A 25,429-nucleotide genomic window follows, 5' to 3' on the forward strand; every position below is an offset into this window, starting at 1 on the left:
GGAATTTTATGCTTCTTGTTTGTAGAATCTTAATCACTCAAGTGAGATCCTCAGACATGAATAGGCTCTTAATCATTTTGTAAAATGGGTCTTGTTGTTGCACAAAATGTCTAGGCACCACGACAACAACTCAGATCGAGCGCTGTCACCCTGATCCCCAATCTCTCTGTTTCAGTTGTTTCCCAATAGCAGACTAAGGGGGGTAGACCCTACGGAAATGGAATGAAGGAGAACTAGTTGGGAACCAACTAGTTCGGGAGACACAGTTAAGCAACCAAGTACTTGTTTTAGATTTAGAAAGACTTATAGGATTCAATTAGATTTAGACGATTGATACCTGTGCCTTATGAAGTCAACTATCTTGCTAGTCAATTTAGGACCAAGTAATTGATGAGCCACTGTTGCTTGGATGAATAACTATCTTATATAAAATGCAGATCCTAAAACTAATGTGAGATGCAAGAATCTTGGTTAATTTTAGTTAAATGTCCATCTAAGTTTTAACCCTTCGATCCTTTCTATATTGAGCCTGATTTTGTAGTAAGTGGCAGAGAGAAGATAAGGTGAAGCACACTAAGCTGTGATTAACGATACCTCTCCTAAAAATCTAACATGTCTCTGGCGCTGCAAAGAGCTGTGGATTTGATGACTGCAAGGTCACTGTTTTAAGTAATATTAAAACCATGCTTCTCAAGCAAAGATGGATGGGTATCTATCTTTCTATTGACCAAGCTTATGTTCGGAAGTAAATTTTAATTATGCAAGATAGGCAAATGCACAAGATGATTAGAAGATGGAGCGGGATGAAGCTAGATCAAGGATTGAAAGTGCTTATATCACGATTTATTTTTGAGTTATTTGCCAAAGCCTCAATTTGCCGAAATAAATATTCGCTTCACAAAACAATGACTGAAAGATAAACTTCTTAAAACATTCAGCTAAACAAAAATATCACAGTAAATGCGCTTGGAACATTAAACTTGAAACATCACAATATAATGCCCAGTAGTAAGCTAGATCACAAGCCTATCGACAATTTAATGACAATTAGACAATTAATTTTTAGAGGAAAATTGTGAGACACACAACCAATTGCCCAAATATAATTTTCAGATCAACGTTCTTATGAAAGAGCAGAACAAATAAATTTTTGAATATTAATCTTCAGTTATATCAGTGATTTCAAATTTAGATCAGCCCTCTTTAACTTCAGAAAATTCCTTTGAAAAAGCAGTGATTAATCAGTGAATTGGATATATGTCCAGCACATTCAACTTCAGAAAATTATTTCAATATATCATAGATTAAATGCCTAGACAATTAGGATTAATTCAAAAATGTATTCAGTAATTTCCAGATTTATAATTATTAGTGTGTTTACTGTTTGGAGTTTAGAGAGATAAATGAGTTTAGAAATAGAACCTGGAAGGCTTAATGCCTTGAAGACCAATGCTGAACTCACCCTTGGATTTAAACGCTCAGAAACCCTTCAAACTCAGAAAATTCACTTTCAGAAATTTGTCATAACAGTGACAAATGGATCCTTGTTTGATTGTTGTAATACCTCTGAAAATATGTCTCTTTTGAACTGTTGTGATGCCCTTGGATCCTCTTGCTGTCACTGTGTAAAATGATGCCAAATAATGTGACTGAAAACCTCTCACAAAAGTCTTATTCTAACTGCTGTAATACCCCTTCGTCTTCTTGATGTCACTGCCACAAAAGACCCCAATTAAGGGCTGCTATTACCCTTGGATTATTGCTGTAAAGGAGGGTTTGAAAAATGGAAAAAAGGCAGCAAAAGCAAGAGGTAAGGGTAGCAGGCTAGGGGAGGTTTTTAGGATGGGATAAGGGCTAGAAAATATGAGCTGGCAGCCAAGGTTTGAGGGAAATAAACAGCAGGGAAAGGGCAGCAAGTGAAGGGTGAGGAAGGAGAGGGAGATAGGCAGCATAAGGGAAGAGAGGAGAGGTCGAGAGAGTGAGGACTGGCAGAGGTTGTGCGTGGGGGAGGAAAAAGGAGCTGAGGAGGAGGATAGGTTAGTGTAGGAGCTGCGTTAGGATAAAGCGAAAGAGAGAGGATTATAGCAGGGGCAGCGGAAGTATGGTAGCCGAAAGGGAGCCTGAGGAGGGAGATAAGGAGTGAAGGAAATAGGCAGCGGAGGCATGGTAAGAAGCCGCAGGCCCTGCTGGGCAGCCGAGGAAGAAAAATGCAGCAAGGGAAGGAGTTGCCGCGAGGCCAACTGTTAAATTTTGGTTAAGATGTTCTTTGCATAGGACAATTACTTCAATAATTCATAAGAGCCCAAGATTAATTCCATTTCACATAAACTATTATCTCAGTAATTGAAGAAAGAACATAAATAACATATACAAAAGACAAGCCAAGACAAGAGAACACCGAGATTGGTTTAAGCCAGGGAAAAACCCTTGATCCAATCTTCTTATTATTATCTTCAAATGTTCAGCAGAGAAAGAGAGAGAGAAAGTACAATTAATGACCAAGAAGAAGCCCACGCAAATCTTCCTTTCTACCTTAGCAGTCAAATCTTGCCTTAATCAGAGATCAACAGAAGACAAAGCGGCTGCAAGGACGTCTTCAAAAAGAGCTCTATTCTGGCTGGATAGAGCGGCCCAAAACAGTTCTATACTTGGTAGACAAACCTGGTTAATGTGATGATGAGATGGAGGTAGATCTGGAACCTGGTTAGGGCTCGATTATAGCTCACTTCTGTTCATTCAATTTCCTTCAACAATATAGCGACTAGCCTCATTCTCCATGTTTCCAACCCTCACTGCATGTAGCTTGATGTTTATGAAAGATAGAACTGATGTCCCAGAATAGACTTGTAGTGCATCTGCAATTTACTCAATACTTGCGGTTTATAAAAAAGGAAGAATACTACTCCAATAGATCTCCAATCTGATCGGCTAGGCCTCAGCTTGCCTTTGCTGAATATTGGACCAACCAAAACCCATAAACTGACCTTAAATATTCCTTCTCTATCATGTTCATGTCCTCCCTGTGCTGCATCTGCCTCTCATGAGACTCTCGATCCTGTGCCAGAAGAGAACCCACAACTAAACAGACCTTCAACCTACTTCAAGTCCTCGGCTGGCTTAGACACATGTTTTGGGCAAGTTGATGTGTCTAATGAGAATGTAGGACACTTATATATATAACAATATGTCCTTACGGAGGTGAAGCCGACCTTAACATTTTGGAGGCAAATTTGAATTTCAAATTTTCATTTTTCCCACCTTAATAAGGTCATAACTTGTAGAATTTATTTTAAGTAAATAATTATTTTTCCTTATCCAAATTTGGTGATCTTAAGGTCGATTTTCGACCTCTCGAAAATAGGAATTCAATGCCACAATAATCTTCCTCAAAGGAGCAGACCAAAGTGGAATCTGGCCCTAGTTGCCAATTTTAAATCTCTCTCTCAACTAGGGAGAATTCCACCTGTCAAACCATCAATCACTGTCATTGATCATCATGCCATCATTAACCATCTTTGTATCTTGGTTCTACTCTGCTCTACTGAACATTGAATTAATAATGAAGAATAATTGATCGAGAGTGAGTCACAAGACCTTACCACTCTCCATTGACAAAAGTCAGTCTAGAGGTAAAACCTCAATCAGAGTTGATCCCAGATCAAGTTGAAGAACACCAAGCATCCTAGTTATAGGGAGTACGGTAGTACCTGATGCATCCATCGGTAGTGCTATGGTCCCTAACCACTTTTCCCAACTCATTGGCCAGATGAGAGGTATTTCCCATGTGTCCTAGACTACATGGGTAGGATGATACTGAAACAATAGTAGGGAAAGAATGTATCAGATCCTGTTCACAACCATACATAGGGAAAGGACAAACCACATCCTACAATCACACATCACAATCACACGTGGGGAAAGGACAAACCACATCCTACAATCACACATCACAATCACACGTGGGGAAAGGACGAACCACATCCTACAATCACACATCACAATCACATGTGGGGAAAGGGTGAACCACATCCTACAATCACAAGTCACAATCACACGTACGGAAATGACGAACCACATCCTACAATCACACATCACAATCACACGTAAGGAAAGGACAAACCACATCCTACAATCACAAGTCACAACAATCAATCGTGGGGAAAGGATGAACCACATCCCACCGACATGTCAACCATCAATCGTAGGGAATGAGCATCCTAAATGTGGGGAAAGGATGAACCACGTCCCACTGACATGTCAACAGATGCCTATATGCATCTCTCACTGGGGTATCAGCGGGAGAAGGTGAACCACTCTTCCTGCTCATATGCCATAGGAGAACGTGAACCACTCATCCTATGCATATGTCATTAACAGTAGGGGAAGGTGAACCACTCACCCTACACACATGTCAACCACCAAGGGGTATCACATGGGAAGGTGAACCACTCACCCTGTACACAGCACACCAATAGGAGAAGGTGAACCACTCACCCTATGGTCGCTCATGGCTCAATAAGTACCCCAAGCCCCCAGGAGCTCTCAGAGCTCAATATTCAATCTTAACCAAAGATCCCTACATGTAGGGAATAGTACCAAGTTGTATTTTGAAAATCAAGACGAGATCAAAAGACCCTCATTGCTCCATTCAGTAGTATATACAACAAACATATTGATTATAACAGAGGTCAATACTTTAGCAATCTTTCTGCTTCTTGCATATCCTGATGAAGATAATATTTAACTGAACTTACTCCCTCTTACTCAAGGAAATCATAAGCCTAAGCTTTGTCTTTCGAAAGTGCATAGTAACCATCTGGCAGCCTGTTCAACATAAAATCCATCCTCTTTGTAGATAAAACATGCCATGATACCATATAAAGTGGTATAAGAAAAGTTCAGGATTTTCTGGATCCTACTTTGTAATATACAACAACGAAGTTTACTTAAATGGCCATGCTGGCTGCTTTACTCATTCAGTCTGAATGGAGTTCCAAGGGCCACAGACTCCAGTCTCGCTGTAATCAGTAACTCATCTGTCACTCTCTGACGCCTCAGTTTATCATCAATCACACTCAATGATAATGTGTAATTTAAACTCTGTGGATCATACCCTAGCATATTGTCATACCTTTCAGCAAGCGATTGTCAAACTATATTCTGTCAAGAAGGCTTAAGCAATGTCAAACTTTTAGCCACTTCAGGAATCCAATCAATATTGATAGCTTCATCATTGGTGAAGAATAGATCCTACTGATGTAGGCTCAGAAAGTGTCATCTAGAAATGACTGCAGAACTAATGTTCTTAGCAATGTAAGCAGTCTAGCTATTGCTTCAAGACTAGATCAAAAGACCCTCATTGCTCCATTCAGTAGTATATACAACAAACATATTGATTATAACAGAGGTCAATACTTTAGCAATCTTTCTGCTTCTTGCATATCCTGATGAAGATAATATTTAACTGAACTTACTCCCTCTTACTCAAGGAAATCATAAGCCTAAGCTTTGTCTTTCGAAAGTGCATAGTAACCATCTGGCAGCCTGTTCAACATAAAATCCATCCTCTTTGTAGATAAAACATGCCATGATACCATATAAAGTGGTATAAGAAAAGTTCAGGATTTTCTGGATCCTACTTTGTAATATACAACAACGAAGTTTACTTAAATGGCCATGCTGGCTGCTTTACTCATTCAGTCTGAATGGAGTTCCAAGGGCCACAGACTTCAGTCTCGCTGTAATCAGTAACTCATCTGTCACTCTCTGACACCTCAGTTTATTATCAATCACACTCAATGATAATGTGTAATTTAAACTCTGTGGATCATACCCTAGCATATTGTCATACCTTTCAGCAAGCGATTGTCAAACTATATTCTGTCAAGAAGGCTTAAGCAATGTCAAACTTTTAGCCACTTCAGGAATCCAATCAATATTGATAGCTTCATCATTGGTGAAGAATAGATCCTACTAATGTAGGCTCAGAAAGTGTCATCTAGAAATGACTGCAGAACTAATGTTCTTAGCAATGTAAGCAGTCTAGCTATTGCTTCAGACGTGCACAGAATTTTCGAACTCTCTCACATCTTTGGTCACTGTCATAGACACTTGCAATATTTTTGTACAAACATCTGTTAGTAACATAAACAGTATCTACACTCTATCCTCGGACATAAACAAAGATCCACAAGATATATGAATGCAGATCAACAACTTTTAAGTGTAGGGAATTAAAGTTAAGTCTTTCTTGACTTCAAAAGTCAACTCCCTCTGAATCATAGCTCCCTCTGAACATTTGAAAGGAGACCTTTCCCAATGAGTCATCTGCATCTGGTTATTAGTCATTGTTACACGGACAACCTTCTTGAAATAGTCAATGAGCAAGAAGAAATATTAATTCATTCAACCAATTCTGCATGAAGAGGAGCTGACACATAGAGGACTGTCATTAATTACTGTTCAGGTTCAATCACATCATAGAGAAAGGACAAGATTACTGCAGCCATCTCCTTTCCTTGGTGAAGCCTGTGAAAGAAGGCTTGAACAATATTCTTTGTATACCTCCAGAGATTCGGATATTGATACACCTAATAGATGTTGAGGGTCTATCAGAGGCTGAGTGAGGTGCACATCCTCATTGATGACGGGAAGTCTTACATTCACTTGTATACTTCATGGTCACAGGACCGTAATGGGATGCCAAGTTCTTGTTCTTCAAAAGAAGACTCCTTAGGTACTTGAGATGACAAGCTGGAGATTTTCTTGATGTATTTTCAACTGAGATCACAACTGGGATGTAATACAATTTGTCCTGCAGAAAGAAATATAATTTCACATTGTTACCATGACATCTCATGTTGTCACCTTGTCATGCTGTCAATCCTGTCACAGGAGCACTGTCAGAGTTGTTACTGTCATGAAGAAGTAGAGGTCACAGCATCATTAACAAAACCCTTAGGGTTATTTCTTCCATTGAATGTATCATAGTCTGTGATGAAGGCATTATCCCCGACACAAACAATTATCAGTGCAAACGAGATCATTTTCATAAATACTGTTATCAATATTTAGAGCAGAGATCATGTTCTCATGTTACTATCCATTCTCAATGGGTAGTGATGACACCAGAGGATAGAATACTAGACAAATGGAGAGAATATGCCACATTATATTGGATATAATCAATACTAAGAGTAAGCAGGATACTGTTCACTGTGTGAGCCAGAATAAACCCAAGTGATGACGCAATCTGTCATATAACCAAGGAGACAGAGATTCTCCAGAGAACGGATCTAAATAAATGTGATTCTTTAATACAAGCCTTCAAAAGGTATCCAAATTTGACATAAGGAACTGGCAATCGAATTTCATACCATAGGTTGCTGCAGATCATACCTCGAGAGATTTGAATGCTATATTATTTCAGAACGATGTTATATTACGAGACCATCATATATGTATTGCAGAGATACATAGCCTTGTAGTGAGGATGAAATGATGTTGAGGAGTAGAGATACTATTCTCAGAGCATGATGTACATAACACAGAGATATCATGAGCGGATGATGCCATATTCGATATATGCGAGATCATAATGAAGACCCTGATCAAGTGAGAAAATGCGAGATCACAGAGGTCGAAACCATATGCCATTACAGTGAAACATATGGTATTGCAACCATTACACTGAGGTTATACAAAGCGAGATCGTATGCCATAGCATTCATATTCAAGTATACAATTACAGTGGTCCCTGAGAACAAAATCATAATGCAAGAAACTTGAAGCGAGAGTGCAAGTCATATGCGAGTTGTAATGCTTCAGACATGCGAGAGAGAATACCTTTATCAGAGAGATCATATAATGTGAAAGAGCCATCGAAAAGAAGATCCTGAGTTACTATCATGCAATCATAGACTCTGTGTTAATTGAGCGAAGATGCTATAGAGCGAGTTTTGTAACATTTCCATCCTACGTAAAACTGTCACTTCTAGGGGAATCTTCAGAAGTAGATGCATTTGCCATTTTAGGTGATTCCTAGGAGCTTTGGAGATTTTAGGACTCTTGTTATCAACTAAGTGTTTAACCCCATCTTGTGTGCCTAGCACATACGTTCCATCTCCTTCTCCTCGAACAAGATTGTATACAAGGAGTCAACATTTCCTTTTAAACTCGAGGCATCCTTTTCACCAAGAGTATCTTGCAAGAAAACTTAAGATCAAGTGTCTTGCTTGCTGTCTATCAAAACCAGAGTAGTGTGCATGAGACAGAGTCGGTTAAAGCTGAGAGCCAATCAAAGTTCCTAAACGTATTGCCTTAGAACAGTACTATACGAGCTTCAGGGATTTTGTCATCTGAAATTGTATGACTTACCAAACTAACTCTTGCTTGGGCTTGACTCCTCCTAGCTCCAATGCCATGTTAAATTTTGGTTAAGATGTTCTTTGCATAGGACAATTACTTCCATAATTCATAAGAGCCCAAGATTAATTCCATTTCACATAAACTATTATCTCAATAATTGAAGAAAGAACATAAATAACATATACAAAAGACAAGCCAAGACAAGAGAACACCGAGATTGGCTCAAGCCAGGGAAAAACCCCTAGATGGGGAAAACCCTTGATCCAATCTTCTTATTATTATCTTCAATTGTTCAACAGAGAGAGAGAGAGAGAAAGTACAATTAATGACCATGAAGCAAACCACGCAAATCTTCCTTTCTACCTTAGCAGTCAAATCTTGCCTTAATCAGAGATCAACAGAAGACAAAGCGGTTGCAAGGACGTCTTCAAAAGGAGCTCAATTATGGCTGGATAGAGCGGCCCAAAACAGTAAGTACTATACTTGGTAGACATACCTAGTTAATGTGATGATGCGATGGAGGCAGATCTGAAACTTGGTTAGGGTTTGATTATAGCTCACTTCTGTTCATTCAATTTCCTCCAACAATATAACGGCTAGCCTCATTCTCCATGTTTCCAATCCTCACTTCCTGTAGCTTGATGTTTATGAAGGATAGAACTGACGTCCCATAATAGACTTGTAATGCATCTGCAATTTCCTCAATACTTGCGGTTTATCAAAAAGGAAGAATACTACTCCAATAGATCTTCAATCTGATTGGCTAGGCCTCATATTGCCTTTGCTGAATATTGGACAAACCAAAACCCATAAACCAATGTTACTTGGGAGCGGGAGCGAGAACGGGGAGCAGGAGCGAAAACGGGAGCGGGAGCGACCATTTTCAGAAGCTCCCGGTTTGGGATCGAATCCGGGAGCGATTTTTTAAAAATATATATATTTTTTATATTTTTTAATTTTTGATACATATATGTCAACAAAAACATGTAGAATGATGAAATAGACATAAAAAACATAAATTGATCATTGAACCATATCACATCAATCATCTAGAAATTATAATCGTCATCAACCATGTCCACAAGTTAGTAAAATACATATTACAACTGCAACATATTGAGTCTTATAAATCATGATTCATCAAATTCAATATTAAAGTTTCAACTTCAAGCTTTCAGAATTGAAAATTCAATAACATTTATCATCATTGATCACCAAAGTTGTACTTGTAAGCCAAGTTTAACCATTACAAGAAGTAATATCGAAGATATTTGTAAGTCCTAACTTCTAACTGTTAACATGATATGAAATGTTTAAAATTTATAAAATGAAACATGAATAATGAGATGAAATGAAACAACTTTAGTCTTTCACAAAGCATCATATTCATAATTCACAATCATTACCAATGAGTTATAATTGCCAAGGCCCAACTTCAAACTTCAAATTTTCATTGTCACAGTGATATAATGTTTACAAAAAATATCATAATGATATGAAAGAGTCAAGAGTCAAGAGTCAAGGACTCAAAACTCAACAGTTATGAAAACTAAAGTCTAATAGAAACTAAAAAAGACAAGTAAACTGTAAATCTACAAGTGGCCCTTGCCACGAGAGTCTCCAGGAGTATATGCAGGTCGTGGTGGTCTTCTAGGAGTCTCCTGCACAGACCGACGACCAGAACTAGAACCTCCACGCGAGGGTGTCGATGGAGGTGGCGACAACAATGGAACAAGACTCGGGCCTCGAGCACTGCTACTGGATGGTGGAGGTGGAGGTGGCATGGCTGCTGCAGCTGCTTCATTTTCATCCCTTACAAGCTCCTCTTCTAGTTCTTCAATATGTACAATGCCATCCTCCAAATTGTCGTCCTCAGGGTGATTGTCCCAAATTTTATATGTGGGATCTTCATTAGCCCGATCACAGTAATGGCTCAACAACCTCAAGTTGTAGTGCACATAAACCAAGCTTTCTGCTCGGTTTTCGTTGAGTCTGTTTCTTTTCACATTATGTATATAACTGTAGGTGCTCCAACACCTCTCTGCAGAAGAAGAATTTACAACCTGTGAAAGAACTTTTTTTGCCAATTTTGGCAAAAGTCCGTGGCCGCCATATGTTTCCCACCATGTGAGAGAATCAAATTTATCTTTGTCGTCCATTGCATGGAAGTTACCATACAAACCAGTGCCACTGAAGTATCTGCCTATTTCAAGGCGCACAGCTGCACATTCCTCCCTGTCAGGCACCAACTTTTCTAATGCTTCCAAATATCCTTTAGTTACCTCTTGATCTAAATGGGGTTTAGTCCTAACCCCACCCCCTGCTGCAGGTTGGCCCAACCAAGATGTAGAGTAGTATTTTGGTGTAAGGATATACGCCAAGCAATGTAGTGGAAGGTTAAGCCTATTCCACCGTTCACACACACAATCATGAATCAGTTTGTACAAGTTGGGATCTTTATTATGAACAATGTCTTTTATTTCCCCCAACATGGTATCCATTTGCTCATACACCTCGCCAATCACTGGTTTGTCTGTATCTGCAAACCGAATCATGTGATAAATTGGCTTGGTGAAATCCAATACCTGCCTCACAGTTGTCCAAAACTGCCCATCAAGAGCGGCCTCCTCCACCGTTTCAAAACCTGCCATGTCAGCTACATTTGTAGCCCTTCCCTTTAACACCTGCCAATGTGGACTTGATACCATGCTAGCTAATGCCTCTCTTACCTTCAAAAGGCGCCTGAAGGTGAGGTAATAGCTACCAAATCTAGTCCTCGCAATCTTCAGCAACTCCAATCTCGAGTGACTGCGGAAAAGGCCATGGGTATTGCTATGATTTGTAATAAATTTTATCATTTGTTTTCCTTTCTTGTACAAATCACCAATCCATTGGTATTGTTCATTTTTGTTTTTGACAATATCATGCAACAGAAGGTTCAATGTGTGAACCAAACATTCAGACCAAAATATGTTCGGGTATTTATCCTCAATAATTGCTCCCGCTGCCTTACAATTAGGAGCATTATCAGTGATGACTTGGATGACATTGTATGGGCCAATACGCTCAATTGTTTCAAGTAATGCTTCTGCAATGTTGATAGCGGTCTTGAACTTGTCTGAGTAATCATGTGCAGCTAGAAAGATGGGACCACTAACAGACACATCAAGAACACTTATCAATGGCTTGCCTTTTACATTTGTCCATCCATCAGATACAATGGACACCCCATTGTCAGTCCAAGAACTTGTCATTTTATTCAAAGAATGTGATATTTTTGCTTTTTCATGATCAAGGCCAACAATTCTTGCCTTGTCATACCCAGGGCTCTTGTATCCTTTAGGGGCATCACTTATGGCAGAAACCATTTCGTGCCAATAAGGTGAGCGTAGAACATTGAATGGTATCCCACATGCATAGAGGAACCTGTAAACTTTTGAATCCACATCATTCCTACACCCCTCATCAAGGAAATCTGATATGGTTCTACGCCTTAAAGATGATGACCCTGTGCCTCCATGTCCATATCCACTGCCTTGGGAGGATGCTGAAGGAGTTCTTTGTGATTGTGAGCTTGGTTCAAAGAAACCCCTTGATCTTTTTGTTCTGTATTGGGCGTCCTCCTCTTCCTTTATGTATTTGGCTCTATCTGCTGTTGACACCGCTGCACAAGTTTTGATTCCTATTTGTTTCTCTCCATCCCATGGCCTTTTCCCGCAGAGGTGTCTTCTAGCACGGGTGTATGAACCTGTGTAATCAGTGTTGCAATGGGGGCAATGAAATTTAGTAGTTCCACCCCCTCTCCCTGTTTCAGCCCTGTGAACATATTTCCACAATGGAGTTTGGTCTTGTTTAGTTTTTTGAGGGTCATGTTCACCCTCCTCCACCTCCTCCTCACTGGGGTTTTCACCCATTTGACTTCCTCCGGCTTCTTCATCCACCTCTTCAGTTTGAGGCCCCCTCCGTTTCCTACTCTCCACCACCATAATAACCATAAAAGGGACTAGGAAGAGGAAAATGCCAATAAATATCCCCAGGTCCATGGTGTTTGATGTTTGTAGGGTTTTGAGTCTTGAATCTGCAAATTAATTTAATTTATTGGGATTAATTCATTTAATTTATTAATTTAATTTAAATACATGATTTTTAAAAAGTTAAACTCAAACAACTAAATTAAATCAACTAAATTAACTACCTAACCAGCTAAACTAACTAGATTACTAAGTTACTTACCTCTGCAGGCTTGCTCCTCGCTCCTTGGCAGTTGCTCCTCGCTCCTTGGCACTTGCTCTTCGCTCCAATGCTCTTGCTCCAGCTCCAAACTTGCTCAATGAAGTGATAATGAATGTTTTTTTGGCCCATTGGCCTTATAAAACAAATTTTTTTTTCTAAAATTTTTAATTTTTTCGGGTCCGGCGGATCTTTTTTCCGCCGAATCGCTCCCGGCCCGGCCCGATTTGCTCCCGGAGTGTTTTTTAATGCCCGGAAGCGATCAGGGAGCGATTGCTCCCCGATCGCTCCCGGGCATTAAAAAACGCTCTGGGAGCGCGAGAGCGATCGCTCCCTGAGTTGCTCCCTAATAGACCAGGGAGCGTAAATTTTTTTACGGGAGCGCGCTCCTGAAAATCGCTCCCGTCAGGGAGCGATTTTGGGAGCGCGCTCCCGAGCCGCTCCCGCCGGGAGCGCGCTTCGGGAGCGGGTTCGAAGGGGGGGGGGGGGGGGGCGCTCCCCCGCAACACTGCCATAAACAAACCTTAAATATTCCTTCGCTATCATTCTCATGTCCTTTCTGTGCTGTGGTTGCATCTCATGAGACTCTTGACCCTGTGACAGAAGAGAACCTACAACTAAACAGACCTTCAACCTCCTTCAAGACCTCGAATGCCTCAGACACATGTTTTGGGCAAGTTGATGTGTCTAATGAGAATGGAGGACACTTATATATATATAACAATTTGTCCTTATGGAGGGGAAGCAGACCTTAACATTTTGGAGGCAAATTTGAATTTCAAATTTTCATTTTTCCCACCTTAATAAGGTCATAACTTGTAGAATTTCTTTTAAGTAAACAAATATTTTTCCTTATCCAAATTTGGTGATCTTAAGGTCGATTTTGGACCTCTGGAAAAGAGGAATTTAATGCCACAATAATCTTCCTCAAAGGAGCAGACCAAAGTGGAATTTGGCCGTATTTGCCAATTTTAAGACCAACGTTGGCCCTTGTGACCAATTTTTTTGTTTGTTTTTGATGATTTATCTTCCACGAAATTTTGATGGCGATCCCGAAAATTCGAAATTTGAAACCCTTGAAGAAAATTTATCTGAATAATCTTCCTTGCCAATTTTTGTTGAGGCTAGATTTTGCCCTCAAGGGTCTAGATTTGGCTCCAAATTAAATTTTTCCTTCATATCCGTACCTGCAAAATGGAAAACAAAAATACCTAGATGCCGATATATACAAAAAATAAATAAAACCCCAAGACCCAAATTAAAAAAAAAATCTCAGATCTATACAAGATAATTTCAGATCTATACAAATGAGTTATAGTTTTGTAGATCTAAGGCTCTTCCTAGCTAGATCTATCAATTTTGCACAAGTTATAAAATATATTTAAAATTTTCAATGAGATACTAGCCCATAAACACCCAATAGAAAAATAGATCGTTAGATAAATCCCGTGGCTTTGATCAAGTAGGATTTTCAGAAATTATGCTTTGAGAGTCAGCAGGTCCAACCGAGGACTATCCCCGAACGCTCAATTAAAATTTGAATGATCTTCTGCAAACACTAGATCCAACCGTCAGATCAAGTAGAGAAATACAATAACTATAATTTTCAAGAACTAGAGATACTTGCTCATTCAATCAAATTAAATTTGTTACCATAGATCCAATAAATTGAACAAGATACCTATGCACAGATCATTCCACGAGAGCTATTGATTGAAAATTTTCAAATAATATTCAGCAGAAAAATTTAAAACAATATTACCATAAAATCGAGAAGAGGAACACCACCATCAATCGAAACCCCAAAGACTTTTGCATTATATTCCAGAAATATTACAAGAGAGCTTCAAGAACTTAGTACACGATTCAAAGATCGGATAGAATAAAGTTATAAACTAACACCGACCTCTAATTTATAGATAAATTCTCCAACAGCTAGTTCGCTTGATTTTGGTCAAAGTAATCTTGACCATTGAAAAAGATCTAATTATTTTTTTTATCTCCTTCGTCGAAATTATTTTATTTTTTGAGGAATTTCGAATTTTTCATTTAATTCCTTTTTAACTAACTCAAAAATAATTATTTTGAGTTAATTTCCCAAAAAAATTGACTTTGATTTAACTACCAAGGCCCAAGGGTCCAAAATCTCTTGAAATTTTCAATATTCCCTTGGCCGGGGACCTCCAAAAAATAATTTATTTAAAACCCACGAATTTTACCTTTGGAGAATTTAATTTTACCTAGGACACAAAATTAATTAAATTTTTGGCTTAGGATTTTAATTTAATTTTGCCAGAAAATTTAATTAATTGACTTATGAGGGGATTAATAATTTTTCCAACCCTCTAATATTTAGCCATGGTGTCTAATTATGAGGGACCATGCACTAAATATTTTTTACATGAAGATTTTACATTTTAATACATGAAGGGGGAAAACCCATTCGTTATAGACCCTCAACATTTACCCATTTCTGCAACACAAAAAATATAATCTAGTAGACCAAGTGACTTGTAATAAAATAATTTAGCCAATTAGTTAAAATTATTCCAAAGTCACTTTTACAAAGACTCGATCTAAAACACTAAGACTCGCATAAGATCTTGATGACAAAATCCACCCTAGCTCTGGGGTAAGGGTGGAGGGAAAATCTCTACCGACCATTCGTGTCTAAAGACACAGATGAATCAGTGAGACAAAAAAACTCTTAGAATGGAAATCGTCACCAAAACAATAGGTTTACCTAGGCTGTTACATACGGACATGGTCATACTAAGATTATTTACATTATACATATGCAGAATGGGTTGACATCTTTACAAAACAGTTGACTGATGATGAAATCTGAAAGGTGCGAACACTCGATCACGATAGATCCCTTTTGCGAAAAAGAAATGGTGTACTGCTATGGGGCCGTTGAAACAGAGTGGCCAACAGGTCTTAATGCCAGTGGTTCAGCTCAGAGATAGCAGTTTATCTGCAAACAAATTTAATTACACCAGTGGATGATTTATAATCTAAATGACTCTTAATGTCAGTATGTTCAGGTCAGAGATAACAACCTATCTGCAAACAAATTTAATTGCTCTAATGGATGATGAGTAACCTTTGACAGGTATGATGGAACTTTGAAAAGAGGTTGCTTCCCTTCTTGTCTGGTTCTCGTGTGTTTTACTTGTATGTGAAACTATCTAATCTGAATATACATATTTTTCAATAGTTTTAATGAGGATTATTTTTGATCAATTCTTAATAGTAACTATGTATCATCATTAAAGGTTTTGATAGCAATTGAGAAGCAGAAGGTGCTAGAAAAGGAGGTTGAAACACAAAAGAAAATGGCTGTTACAGAAGCTGAGAAAGATGCACAAGTCAGCAGAATTGTCATGGCACAAAAGTTGACAGAAAAAGAGAGCATAAAAATGCAACAAGAAATAGAGAATGAAATGTATTTGGCGCGTGAAAGAAGTCTTGCAGATTCTTACTTCTACAAGTACGTCACTTGAGCTATAGCTTCTGTTGCTAAGCAGCTTACATTGTTTCCATATGTTGAGATTACTATTATGTGGGGCATAGATTTAAGCCTTGGGATGGCATTTCTTTCAGGGTCATGAAGGAAGCTGAAGCAAACAGACTAAAACTTACTCCAGAATATTTGGAACTCAGGTTTATTGAGGCTATTGCGAATAATACAAAAATGTTTTTTGGGGACAAGGTAAAATTGTCAACTATTTTAGGTGTATTTTGTGTTCTTATTTGTTTCTTTGGCACTAGGTAGTCATATTATAATAGCTGTAAATGTTTCTACATTGCTAACATCGAATCATTTAATTGCAAATGCATATCCTTTCAGGTGCCAAACATGATTTTTGATCAACGACTATTAGGGAACTTTCTAGCTGGGACTGTAAAGAGCATGTCAAAACAGACTGAGAAGTTGACAGAATAAGCTGTCAGGTCACATGTCTTGTCTTCACAAGAGGGTCCTTCCTCAAATTGGACTGGCAAAGATGACATGTTCAGTAACCTTGTATGCCTTTGCTTACAAATTTGCAAGTCAATTACCATAAACACTGCAACAGTGAATTGCTAAAGCTAGCTGAAAATAGAATTATTTTTGTCAGGATATGTCTGATCTTATCACATTTTAACCTCTGTTTTCATGTACATTGATTTAAGCCATGCAATTCAGAATATAATTTTAAACTTGCAATTTATCAGTATAATGAAGACTCCGCAATCTCAAGTTTTAGTCCTCTTAAGAGTAATGTTGATTAGATGTGTGGAAATTTACTAGTTACAATACCTGTAGTCTTAATCATCTACCTATAGTCTTCACCAGGGAGAGTATTTATAATTTAGTAAAAATGTCACTGACACATTTTCCGAAGGTGGAACAGATAGCAGGACCATTTTACTTTTATTAATAATCAAACAAATGTAATCTTGTATACAAACAACAGCAGGCCCATTCAACATGACAAAGCCGGTGTGTATGGAACAAAGTAGGATACCTATTTGGATTAAGTTGTTTACAAGTAGTTTTCTCACAGATCAGATAATTGTTACAAAATGGCTATTCCTCAAAACAGCTCTTCTTGATTCTGCATAGCCATGGCAATGAGGATCACGAGACACAACAACACGAGGAATTTTTCAATTTCTAAATTATGTCCAATATAGTAAGCACGCGACTAGCAATGGGGTAACTGTTGATGGAAATAATTGAAGTTCTTAGTGATCAATGATATATTTTAAGATTTTACTTTATTGCTATTGAGTTATTTTTGTGACTTGCTTCAGGATGTATTTGTGATGGGGTAGGCACGGTAAATATTTTTTACTTGTTAAAATAGGAATATTTCAAAGTCACTGAGATACTTCCAAGCAATGGTTACTGGAAACCTTAATAAGCCGAACCGTTGCAAAGATACGTACATCTACAGATGTCTTTTCTTTTCGGAACTAAAGCCAGAAAAATAGTGTTAATGCCTGGGTGCACTCTTCTCATCTTGGGTGTCTCTTATCATTTCCTTCAATACAGGGATTGCATTGTCGGAGACTAACTGGTAAAAATCTACTGGTACACCAGCTAGTACTAAATTTTTGTCAGACAGCGTATGTTTTATGCCTGTATCAATCTTTTAACTTGTAAAGGGTTTTGAGAATGCTATTTAGCCAGAGGTTTGCTTGCTCCTTAAGTGGGAGATTTCTCAGTAAAGAATCAATGTTGCTATTTCTTTGTTACTTGAGTACCCCTGCATGTTCCAAAGACTTCCATAATACTCAGCAATATCTTCTCTGGTTATACTCTGCTCACTAAGGTGGTAGCCATTTGAAACTTAGATGCAGGATGTGCCCTTGATTTTTTTATTCATGGGAAGAATTTCTATCTTCAATATGGTAATTAAGGGATCAAATCTATCTTGGTGCAATACATCTTTTTATTCCCATGATATTGTAAATTAAAATTAACACTGATAATGCTGGATGGCCAGCATGGATATTGTGCTAGACTCTATTTGATGTAAATATTCTTTTATTTAATATATATTGCTGAAACTAAGTAGAGGGAAGCCAACACAGATCCCAATTCCTAGGAGGGAAACTTGACTGAAGGGAAAGCTGCAATGGGGATGGGAAGTTTCCTATCTACCTGAATTAAATCGACCAGACCCCTGATGTGGCTGCTGAACTACCCAAACTACCGGCAGTTATAAGAGAATGGAGGAGAGGGTACTAACTGCCCCAAAGCATGGGATATGTACCGTTCTGAAGGCTTCTGTTGACCTCACATCTCGAAGGGGAGATGAAACTCTCATGCTGGGGCAGCACGCGTGTGGAAGAGCAGAATGGAGTAGAACCGTGTGAGAACAACCAGGAGAGACCAGAGAGCAGACAGAGAAATTGAGAAAGAAGGGTGAGAGAACTAGAGAATGATTATTAATGAAACTATGAATTATGTGAACTAAAATTGATCCAAATGTGGGTGCTGAACAATGTGGAAAAAGTCGAACTCAGGAATAAATCGGCAAGGGTCTGAAAACAAAAATATTCATTTTTTATTTTATTTACTATCTAAAGTACCCACACCATCAAATAAATGCATTGCCACATAAATATGAAAAGAAAGCTAATATATAAGATGTATAACATCCTCATAAGTCTAGTGCGACATCACATATCAACAGCGAATCAAGTCCCGAATTTGGAGTCCTGACTCAGTGGCAAGAGTCAAAATATCAACAAATAATATAATAAATGTATATCATAATCATGAGTAATCTACATGTCATAAACTAAACAATCATTGAGTTCCTCTACCCCTTTTATAGGAATAGGGAATGGCTTTTCCTTTAGAGGAAGAAGGCCAGCTAGAAATAGACTATGTCATCCTCTAGAAGCAAAAATAAGAGGTTTCCCCTATCCTCTGTTGTTGCCCATGCTAGATGGTGCCACCCTCTCATGCTCTTGTTCTGCTTCCTATTCCTGCTCCTGCTCCTGCTCCTCCTCCTCTGTGGTTGCCCATGCTAGATGGTGCCACCCTCTCATGCTCTTGCTCTGCTTCCTGTTCTTGCTCCTCCTCCTCCTCCTCTACCTCTCTTTTCCCTGCAACTGCTACCTCCTCCAATGCCTTCGGATCCACCACCAACAGTTAATTTTGCACTATTCTATGCTATGTCAGTTACTTTTAGCCCAATTAACTTCTTCAATAAGCAATTTTTTCAACAATAATTAATTCTTTCAATAATCAACAATAAATGACGATAGAACAATAAATGCAATGACAATAGGAGCCAATCGACAACATCAACAAGAGACACTGATTTGGTCAAAGACGAGGGGAAAACCCTTTGAAATTCTTCTTCTATTAGGTTGTCTTCAAAAGTTCAACAAAGATTGCAATGAGCTTGATTCCAAAAATAAGAACCAAAGTCAAAATTTGACTTACCCAACAATACAACCAACCAAACTTCAAAATTTGAGCCAATAGTCAAACATTGTCAAAGTTGTATTTTGCTTTAGATTTTGTCCACTTCTAATTTCATCCTTCTTTCTAGTCCACCTGTGTGAAGAGACCCTGCAATTTTTACGAACCAATGAGGAGAGGAGATAAGAAGATGTGAGTTGATGTGTGTCCAAATGAGGTGGAGGTCACTTGTATTTATAGGCATTGGAGGAGGGACAATTTGTCCTCTACGCTGACCTAATCAAATGTCATATTGTGGGCTTCACTTCAAAAATACACTTTCCCATATTCGAATCAAGTGCTTCAAAGGTCAAAATTCGTCCTCTTGGAAAGAAGAATCTAGTCCAACGATTGGAATTTGTCATTGAGCTGCCAAATTAACACTCTCTTAGCTAGGGAGAAATTCCAATTGCATCATGTGATCATCGTAAATATCTTGTCATCAAAGCATGTCCCATCTCTGCTCAACTCTATTTGTTGAAACATTCTCAAATCTAAAGAAGAAGAACCATAGGGGAGCTTCAACGACCACCCTCTATCCCGAGCAATAGGCAAGATACAACTTACCGAGCAAGGATTACAACCATCCCATTATGCTATCAATGGGAAAGATACCACTTGCTATTTAATAGGTAAAGATCACATCCATCCTATTGCCTACCAATCTTCCCAACAATGACCCTCAAGAGTCATGTGGTAGAACACCTGCATCATAATCCGAGCTTGGGTCAGATACCGGACTTACCAAAGGTAAGGATCACACATGCCCAAGCCTCAACCCGTTGGCCAAATGGGGAGGGACAATCCCAACAAGCCATGCTTGTGGGTATGATGCCAACTAGGGTATACTTTGCTAGACCAAGATAGGAGGAGATACTCGACTTGTCAAAACAGACAAGGGTCACACACACCTTGTGGGTGACAATAGGGGAGATACCCAACCTACTGCAAGAGTATGGATCACACACTCTTATTGTCCAGAGATCCCTCAACCCCAGGAGCCCTCAACACTTCATTCCCACCTTGGGAGCTCAACCAAGGGGTGAGAGCTATGCTCAGTGTTCTCGATCAATGAAACCCCTTATCAGGAGGGGTCACATCCATCAATCCAAGTTACTCTCTGAAGACCAAGAACTTACCTTCAAGCAAAGTCTCGGTGAGAATATCTGCTCATCTGTTGATATGTGAGGGAGTCTAATGGCTCCTCTCTGCACCATGTCTTGAACATAATGATATTTGTTCTCTATGTGCTTGGACTTGTCATGAACTACGAGATTCTTTGCCATTCGGATCCCACTTTTGTTGTTGCAATATATCACTGTAGTGTGCAGAACCTGTTCAAACAACTCTCCAAAGAGCTTCCTCAACCAAACTGCTTTGCAGTTAGCCATGCTAGCAGCAATATACTCAATGTCGACAGTACTCAAAGCTACAAACTTTTGTTTCCTACTCATCTAGGATATCATGGCGGATTGAAGCCTAAAACATCCTGAAGTGCTTTTCTTGTCAACAATGTTTCCTGCTTACTTTGCATTGGTATATCCATGAAGTTGAACATCTCCGACAGAATATCTCAGACCAAGGGTAATTGTTCCATGCAAGTATCTCAAAATGTGTTTGGTAGCAACCCAATGTGCATAGAGAGGCTCGGTCATCAATTGACTCAAAGTGTTTATTGCAAAACCTGTCTAGATGGGTGTTTACTAATAACATTGGAGCCCCAATCAACTATCTATACTCAAATGGATTCGCTAAATCAGGTCTGACAACTTCTCCACATAGCTTCTTGAAATTCATTTCCATCGATGTGGCTAGAGATTTACATTCTGTCATTCCAAATCTTTCCAACAACTTCACGACATACTTTCCTTGCGAAAGGAAAATCACACTGGTTCTTTGCCACACCTCATGGCCTAGGAACTAGTGCATGAGTCCAAGGTCCTTCATCTTGAATTCAGAGGCTAGCTCCATTTTACACTCGATCATTAGGGGCTCAATACCTATCAAAAATAGATCATCAACATATAAAACTAAAATCAATGGCATACCTTGGACCATCCTAAAGTAGAGGTTGGGATCGATGTTTCTTCTTGTGAATCCAAGCTTCACCATGTAACTATCTATTCGAGTGTACCATGCTTTAAGGGTTTGTTTCAAGTCATATAATGCCTTTAGCCTGCAAACATGTATCTTTCGACCCTCCACTTCAAATCCTTGTCGTTGCTCAACTTACACTTCTTCTTACAATATGCTATAGAGAAATGTTGTCTTCATGTCCATCTGATGAAGGGACCATCCTTGACTTGCAGCAAGGGCAAATTTCGAATGAATGGTGGTGTATTGGGCCACTGGAGCAAATATATCGTTATAATCTTCTCCCTCTTTCCGAGAGAATCCTCTTGCCACAAATTTTGCCTTATATTTCTTGATGCTTCCATAAGCTCCATGCTTGATCTTGAATAGCTATTTTGAAGTTACCACTGACTTCCCCTTCAGTCTCGACATGACATCCCATACATTGTTCTTCATAATTGATTAATATTCTTCGACCATAACATCCTTTCAAACTTGTTCTTTCACGACTTCTTCAAAGGTGTGAGGCTCAACTTGAATCATATTACACATCGCTACAAGATATCCCTGATATTTGCACAACTTCTTACTTTCCCTGAAGGTTTCACGAGCAAAAACATGTCACTTGGCATCTTGTAATGTGTTCTTGAGCCAAAGTGGTCTCTTCTTGGCAGAGGGATCACTGTTGAGAAATCAAGGGCAACTAGATTAGGGTGATTTCTCTTACTTTGATAACTGCTTGTGATACTCTTTTACTTAACTTGATGTAATTGTAATTAGCTTATTCTTTCACTTGATTATTAGTGTATTCTTATCATCAAACAACTACCAAACTATGAAGATGGATGAGACAAGGGGACACCAAATGTACATTGCTAGTTAGGGCCAAAACCTTTCCTCTTGAGAGGAAAACCCACAAGAATTCTTCTCTTCTTATAGAATCTTTAAATGACGAATTTCAAGACATAAGACCCAAGACCAAGACCTGTCCAAGACCAAGTCAACCTCTCCTTTGATGAACTTCTTTTCCACAAAGTCAACACTAGTTGAACAACTTCAATACTTCAGATTTTGCAGCCTCACTTTAGATTTTCAGCCACTGCTTCAAGTCTGCACTTTTCAACTTGCCTATTCTCTCTGCAATTTCATACATGTGAGTGGTTTAGGGTAGAATTATGATCCTTTTCTTCTTTGCTTGGCTTGATCCTATTCCCTTGGTAATTGGGCTTGCAAACTAATGTCGTTGACACTTAATTTGACTCCTTGATGTGACTGCAATTCGGTCTAGTTGCAAATAGAAGATGCCCTAATTATCTTCGCATGTGTGGTAGGAATAGCCCAAAACAGTCCTCTAAAACTTTGGTCTTATCTTCTCTTCTTCTTGGTCTCTTTCCTGTTCTTCAACGAGCTTCTTGGATGCGTCTTAAAATGAGGTCGAGTATCTCTTATATATAGGCTTCCCTTGGAGGTCAAATATCCCTTATAGGGCCGACTTGTCTTTGCTTGTAGGTCGAATTGATCTTGGAGGGCCCTTAGAGATGACTTTGACTCAATTAAATACTTTTGACTTGATAAATGATGCCCAATAGGGTCTTTACATATTACAATGACTCTCTTGACTCTTTGGGTTTATGACAAAGCCCTGGAAGCACACAATGGGTGCTTGACCTATAAATAAATTAACCTTGAGCATGGAACCCATGCTATAAAATAACAATTTTTTTTTCTCTTTAGATCAAATACATAAATTCATGATTACATGAGACATTATGAAGATTGAACCTAGTTACATTTTTCAACACTCCCTCTTAACAAGGGAGGTATTCATAATACATACAAGGTACTTGGACATTTTCATACTGAAGAATTCTCATAAGAAGAGTCAGATTGGTAAGCCATCTCATAAGCTATCTTCTCAGCGCTTATCAATGCATCACATCACATCAACCAACATTGTCATATAGCAAGGCCTTGACTAACAAGTCTATCTCTCCACAAGATTAGAGCACAATGTTGGGGAGACATGATTTATAAACACCTTCGTCATTGTCTCAAGGAACATACCCCATCTAGATGTTCACAAGGTATGTCCTTCTAGGACCATTTCCATCTTGGATTTACACATCCTCATGGAATTCCTTCTTCAACTACTCTTGCCTATTAGATGCCCTACCTCATCCTCAAAGAGTATTGGAATTCTGTTGGGTCCCTATAATACTAGTGATTACCCCATTACTATTGTAGTTATACCCCCTATTTATATTGTTGTGCCCCTATTACCCCCATATTGTTATTTCTGTGCCCCATAGAATCCCTCTATTGTTATTTTTGTGGCTTTATATTATTATTGTTAGGTCGGCTGGATTATATTGTGACTCCTTAGACTCCTATAAATAGAAAGGAGGTTTTGTCATTTGTATCATCAAAGAATTGTTCATTTATGTAATGTAAAGGAGGTTGCCCCCTCGAAGAGGCTGAATTATAAGGCGTTGATCTATCTTTTCTATCTTTTCTTGAGCTGGTTTCATAACATTTGGTATCAGAGCTTTGGATTCTAGGGTTTCGCTGCTCCAAACAGGTCATCGTGGCATTTTCGCTATAACTTTTTTCTGTGACGTTTCAGAAGTCGCAAAAAAAACCCATTTGAGAAGAAATCGCGGTGAACCTTGGGTCCGAATTTCAGAGCGTTTCGCGCGATATTTGCGGAGATATGATCTGAGGAAGTTGGTCTTTTTGCAGACTCCTGAATTACATTCAAAACAGGTGACCTGGGGAAAATTGTCATAACTTTCTTTCTGGGGATCGGATTGAAATTTCGTAAGAAGGTACAGAAAGAGGACGGACTGTAGTTTCTTGTATGTGTGTTTCAGATTCAAAGGTTGAAACAGGGACTCGTGGCACGTCGTACAAGTTCGCTCTACTGAACCAGTCTAAAAGCAAGTCACTGTGGGAGATTTCACATAACTCTTCCTTGGAGAATCCAATTTGGCTCAGACTTGTGGCATTGGAAAGAGGACGCAGAAGGCTACTACAGGTAGCAATTTCAGAATTGGATGATCCGAAATTACAGAGATACATCAGATTCAATTTCAGGCTTCTATAAAGTGAAAAAAGGTGTGTAGTTTTTTTTTTTAATTTTTGTGTAAGCTTGGTTTAACGGAATTCAAAGGGCATAGTAAAGAATTATTATCGGTAACTGATGCCCCGAGGAAAGAAAATGCAAACACCTAGTAAGGAACCTGAAAGCTCTAGCATGACTCATGAAGAAGAGGAAGAAATGCTACATGATATATCAAAATTACAAGAACAAGTGCAACAAATGTCACGCTCACAAAAGCTAACAGAAGCTAAGGTAAATGGCGTGGAATCTAAGATAAAGGGCATGGAAGCTAAGATGGAGGATTCGATGGAAAATTTGAAGATAGATTTGAAGACAGACATGGAAGAATTGAAGATGTTGCTACAAGAAAGGGTCACTAATGGTGAAAAGGTAGTAAAGGAAACTCATGATGAGAACAAAAGAAATGTTAATCATGACTCCATAGACTCTAATGTTGGATCGAAGACTCACCATGTTCCAAAAATCGATATGAGGAAGTTTGATGGCAAGGATCCCGCCACATGGATATTACAGATGGAGCAATTCTTCGATCTCAATAATGTGCAAAACACACAAAAGGTACGTATGGCAACCTTATATTTGGAACCAAATCAGTTTGTATGGTATCAATGGCTTTGTTCTCGTAAACAATTTATCACTTGGGCAATTTTTACGGAAGAATTGATAGC

At 38.8% G+C, this 25,429-nt stretch overlaps 1 protein-coding gene across 1 annotated transcript in view; it reads left to right on the forward strand.

The window, feature by feature from the left end:
* The window catches only part of LOC149140381 (uncharacterized), a 204,430-nt gene extending 187,607 nt beyond the window's left edge, over window positions 1–16,823 (forward strand). Inside the window, exons 7-9 of the mRNA XM_089446709.1 lie at window positions 15,876–16,090; window positions 16,204–16,312; window positions 16,451–16,823. Of these exons, the coding sequence (XP_089302835.1) occupies window positions 15,876–16,090; window positions 16,204–16,312; window positions 16,451–16,546 (420 nt within the window). The 3' untranslated portion in view covers window positions 16,547–16,823. The remainder of the gene's footprint in view (window positions 1–15,875; window positions 16,091–16,203; window positions 16,313–16,450) is intronic.
* Window positions 16,824–25,429: the final 8,606 nt, after the last annotated feature.

This window comes from Pinus tabuliformis, chromosome X, assembly GCF_031772625.1.
Source record: "Pinus tabuliformis cultivar Carrire ecotype Pingquan chromosome X, CPIR1, whole genome shotgun sequence".
NCBI classification, from domain to species: Eukaryota; Viridiplantae; Streptophyta; class Pinopsida; order Pinales; family Pinaceae; genus Pinus; species Pinus tabuliformis.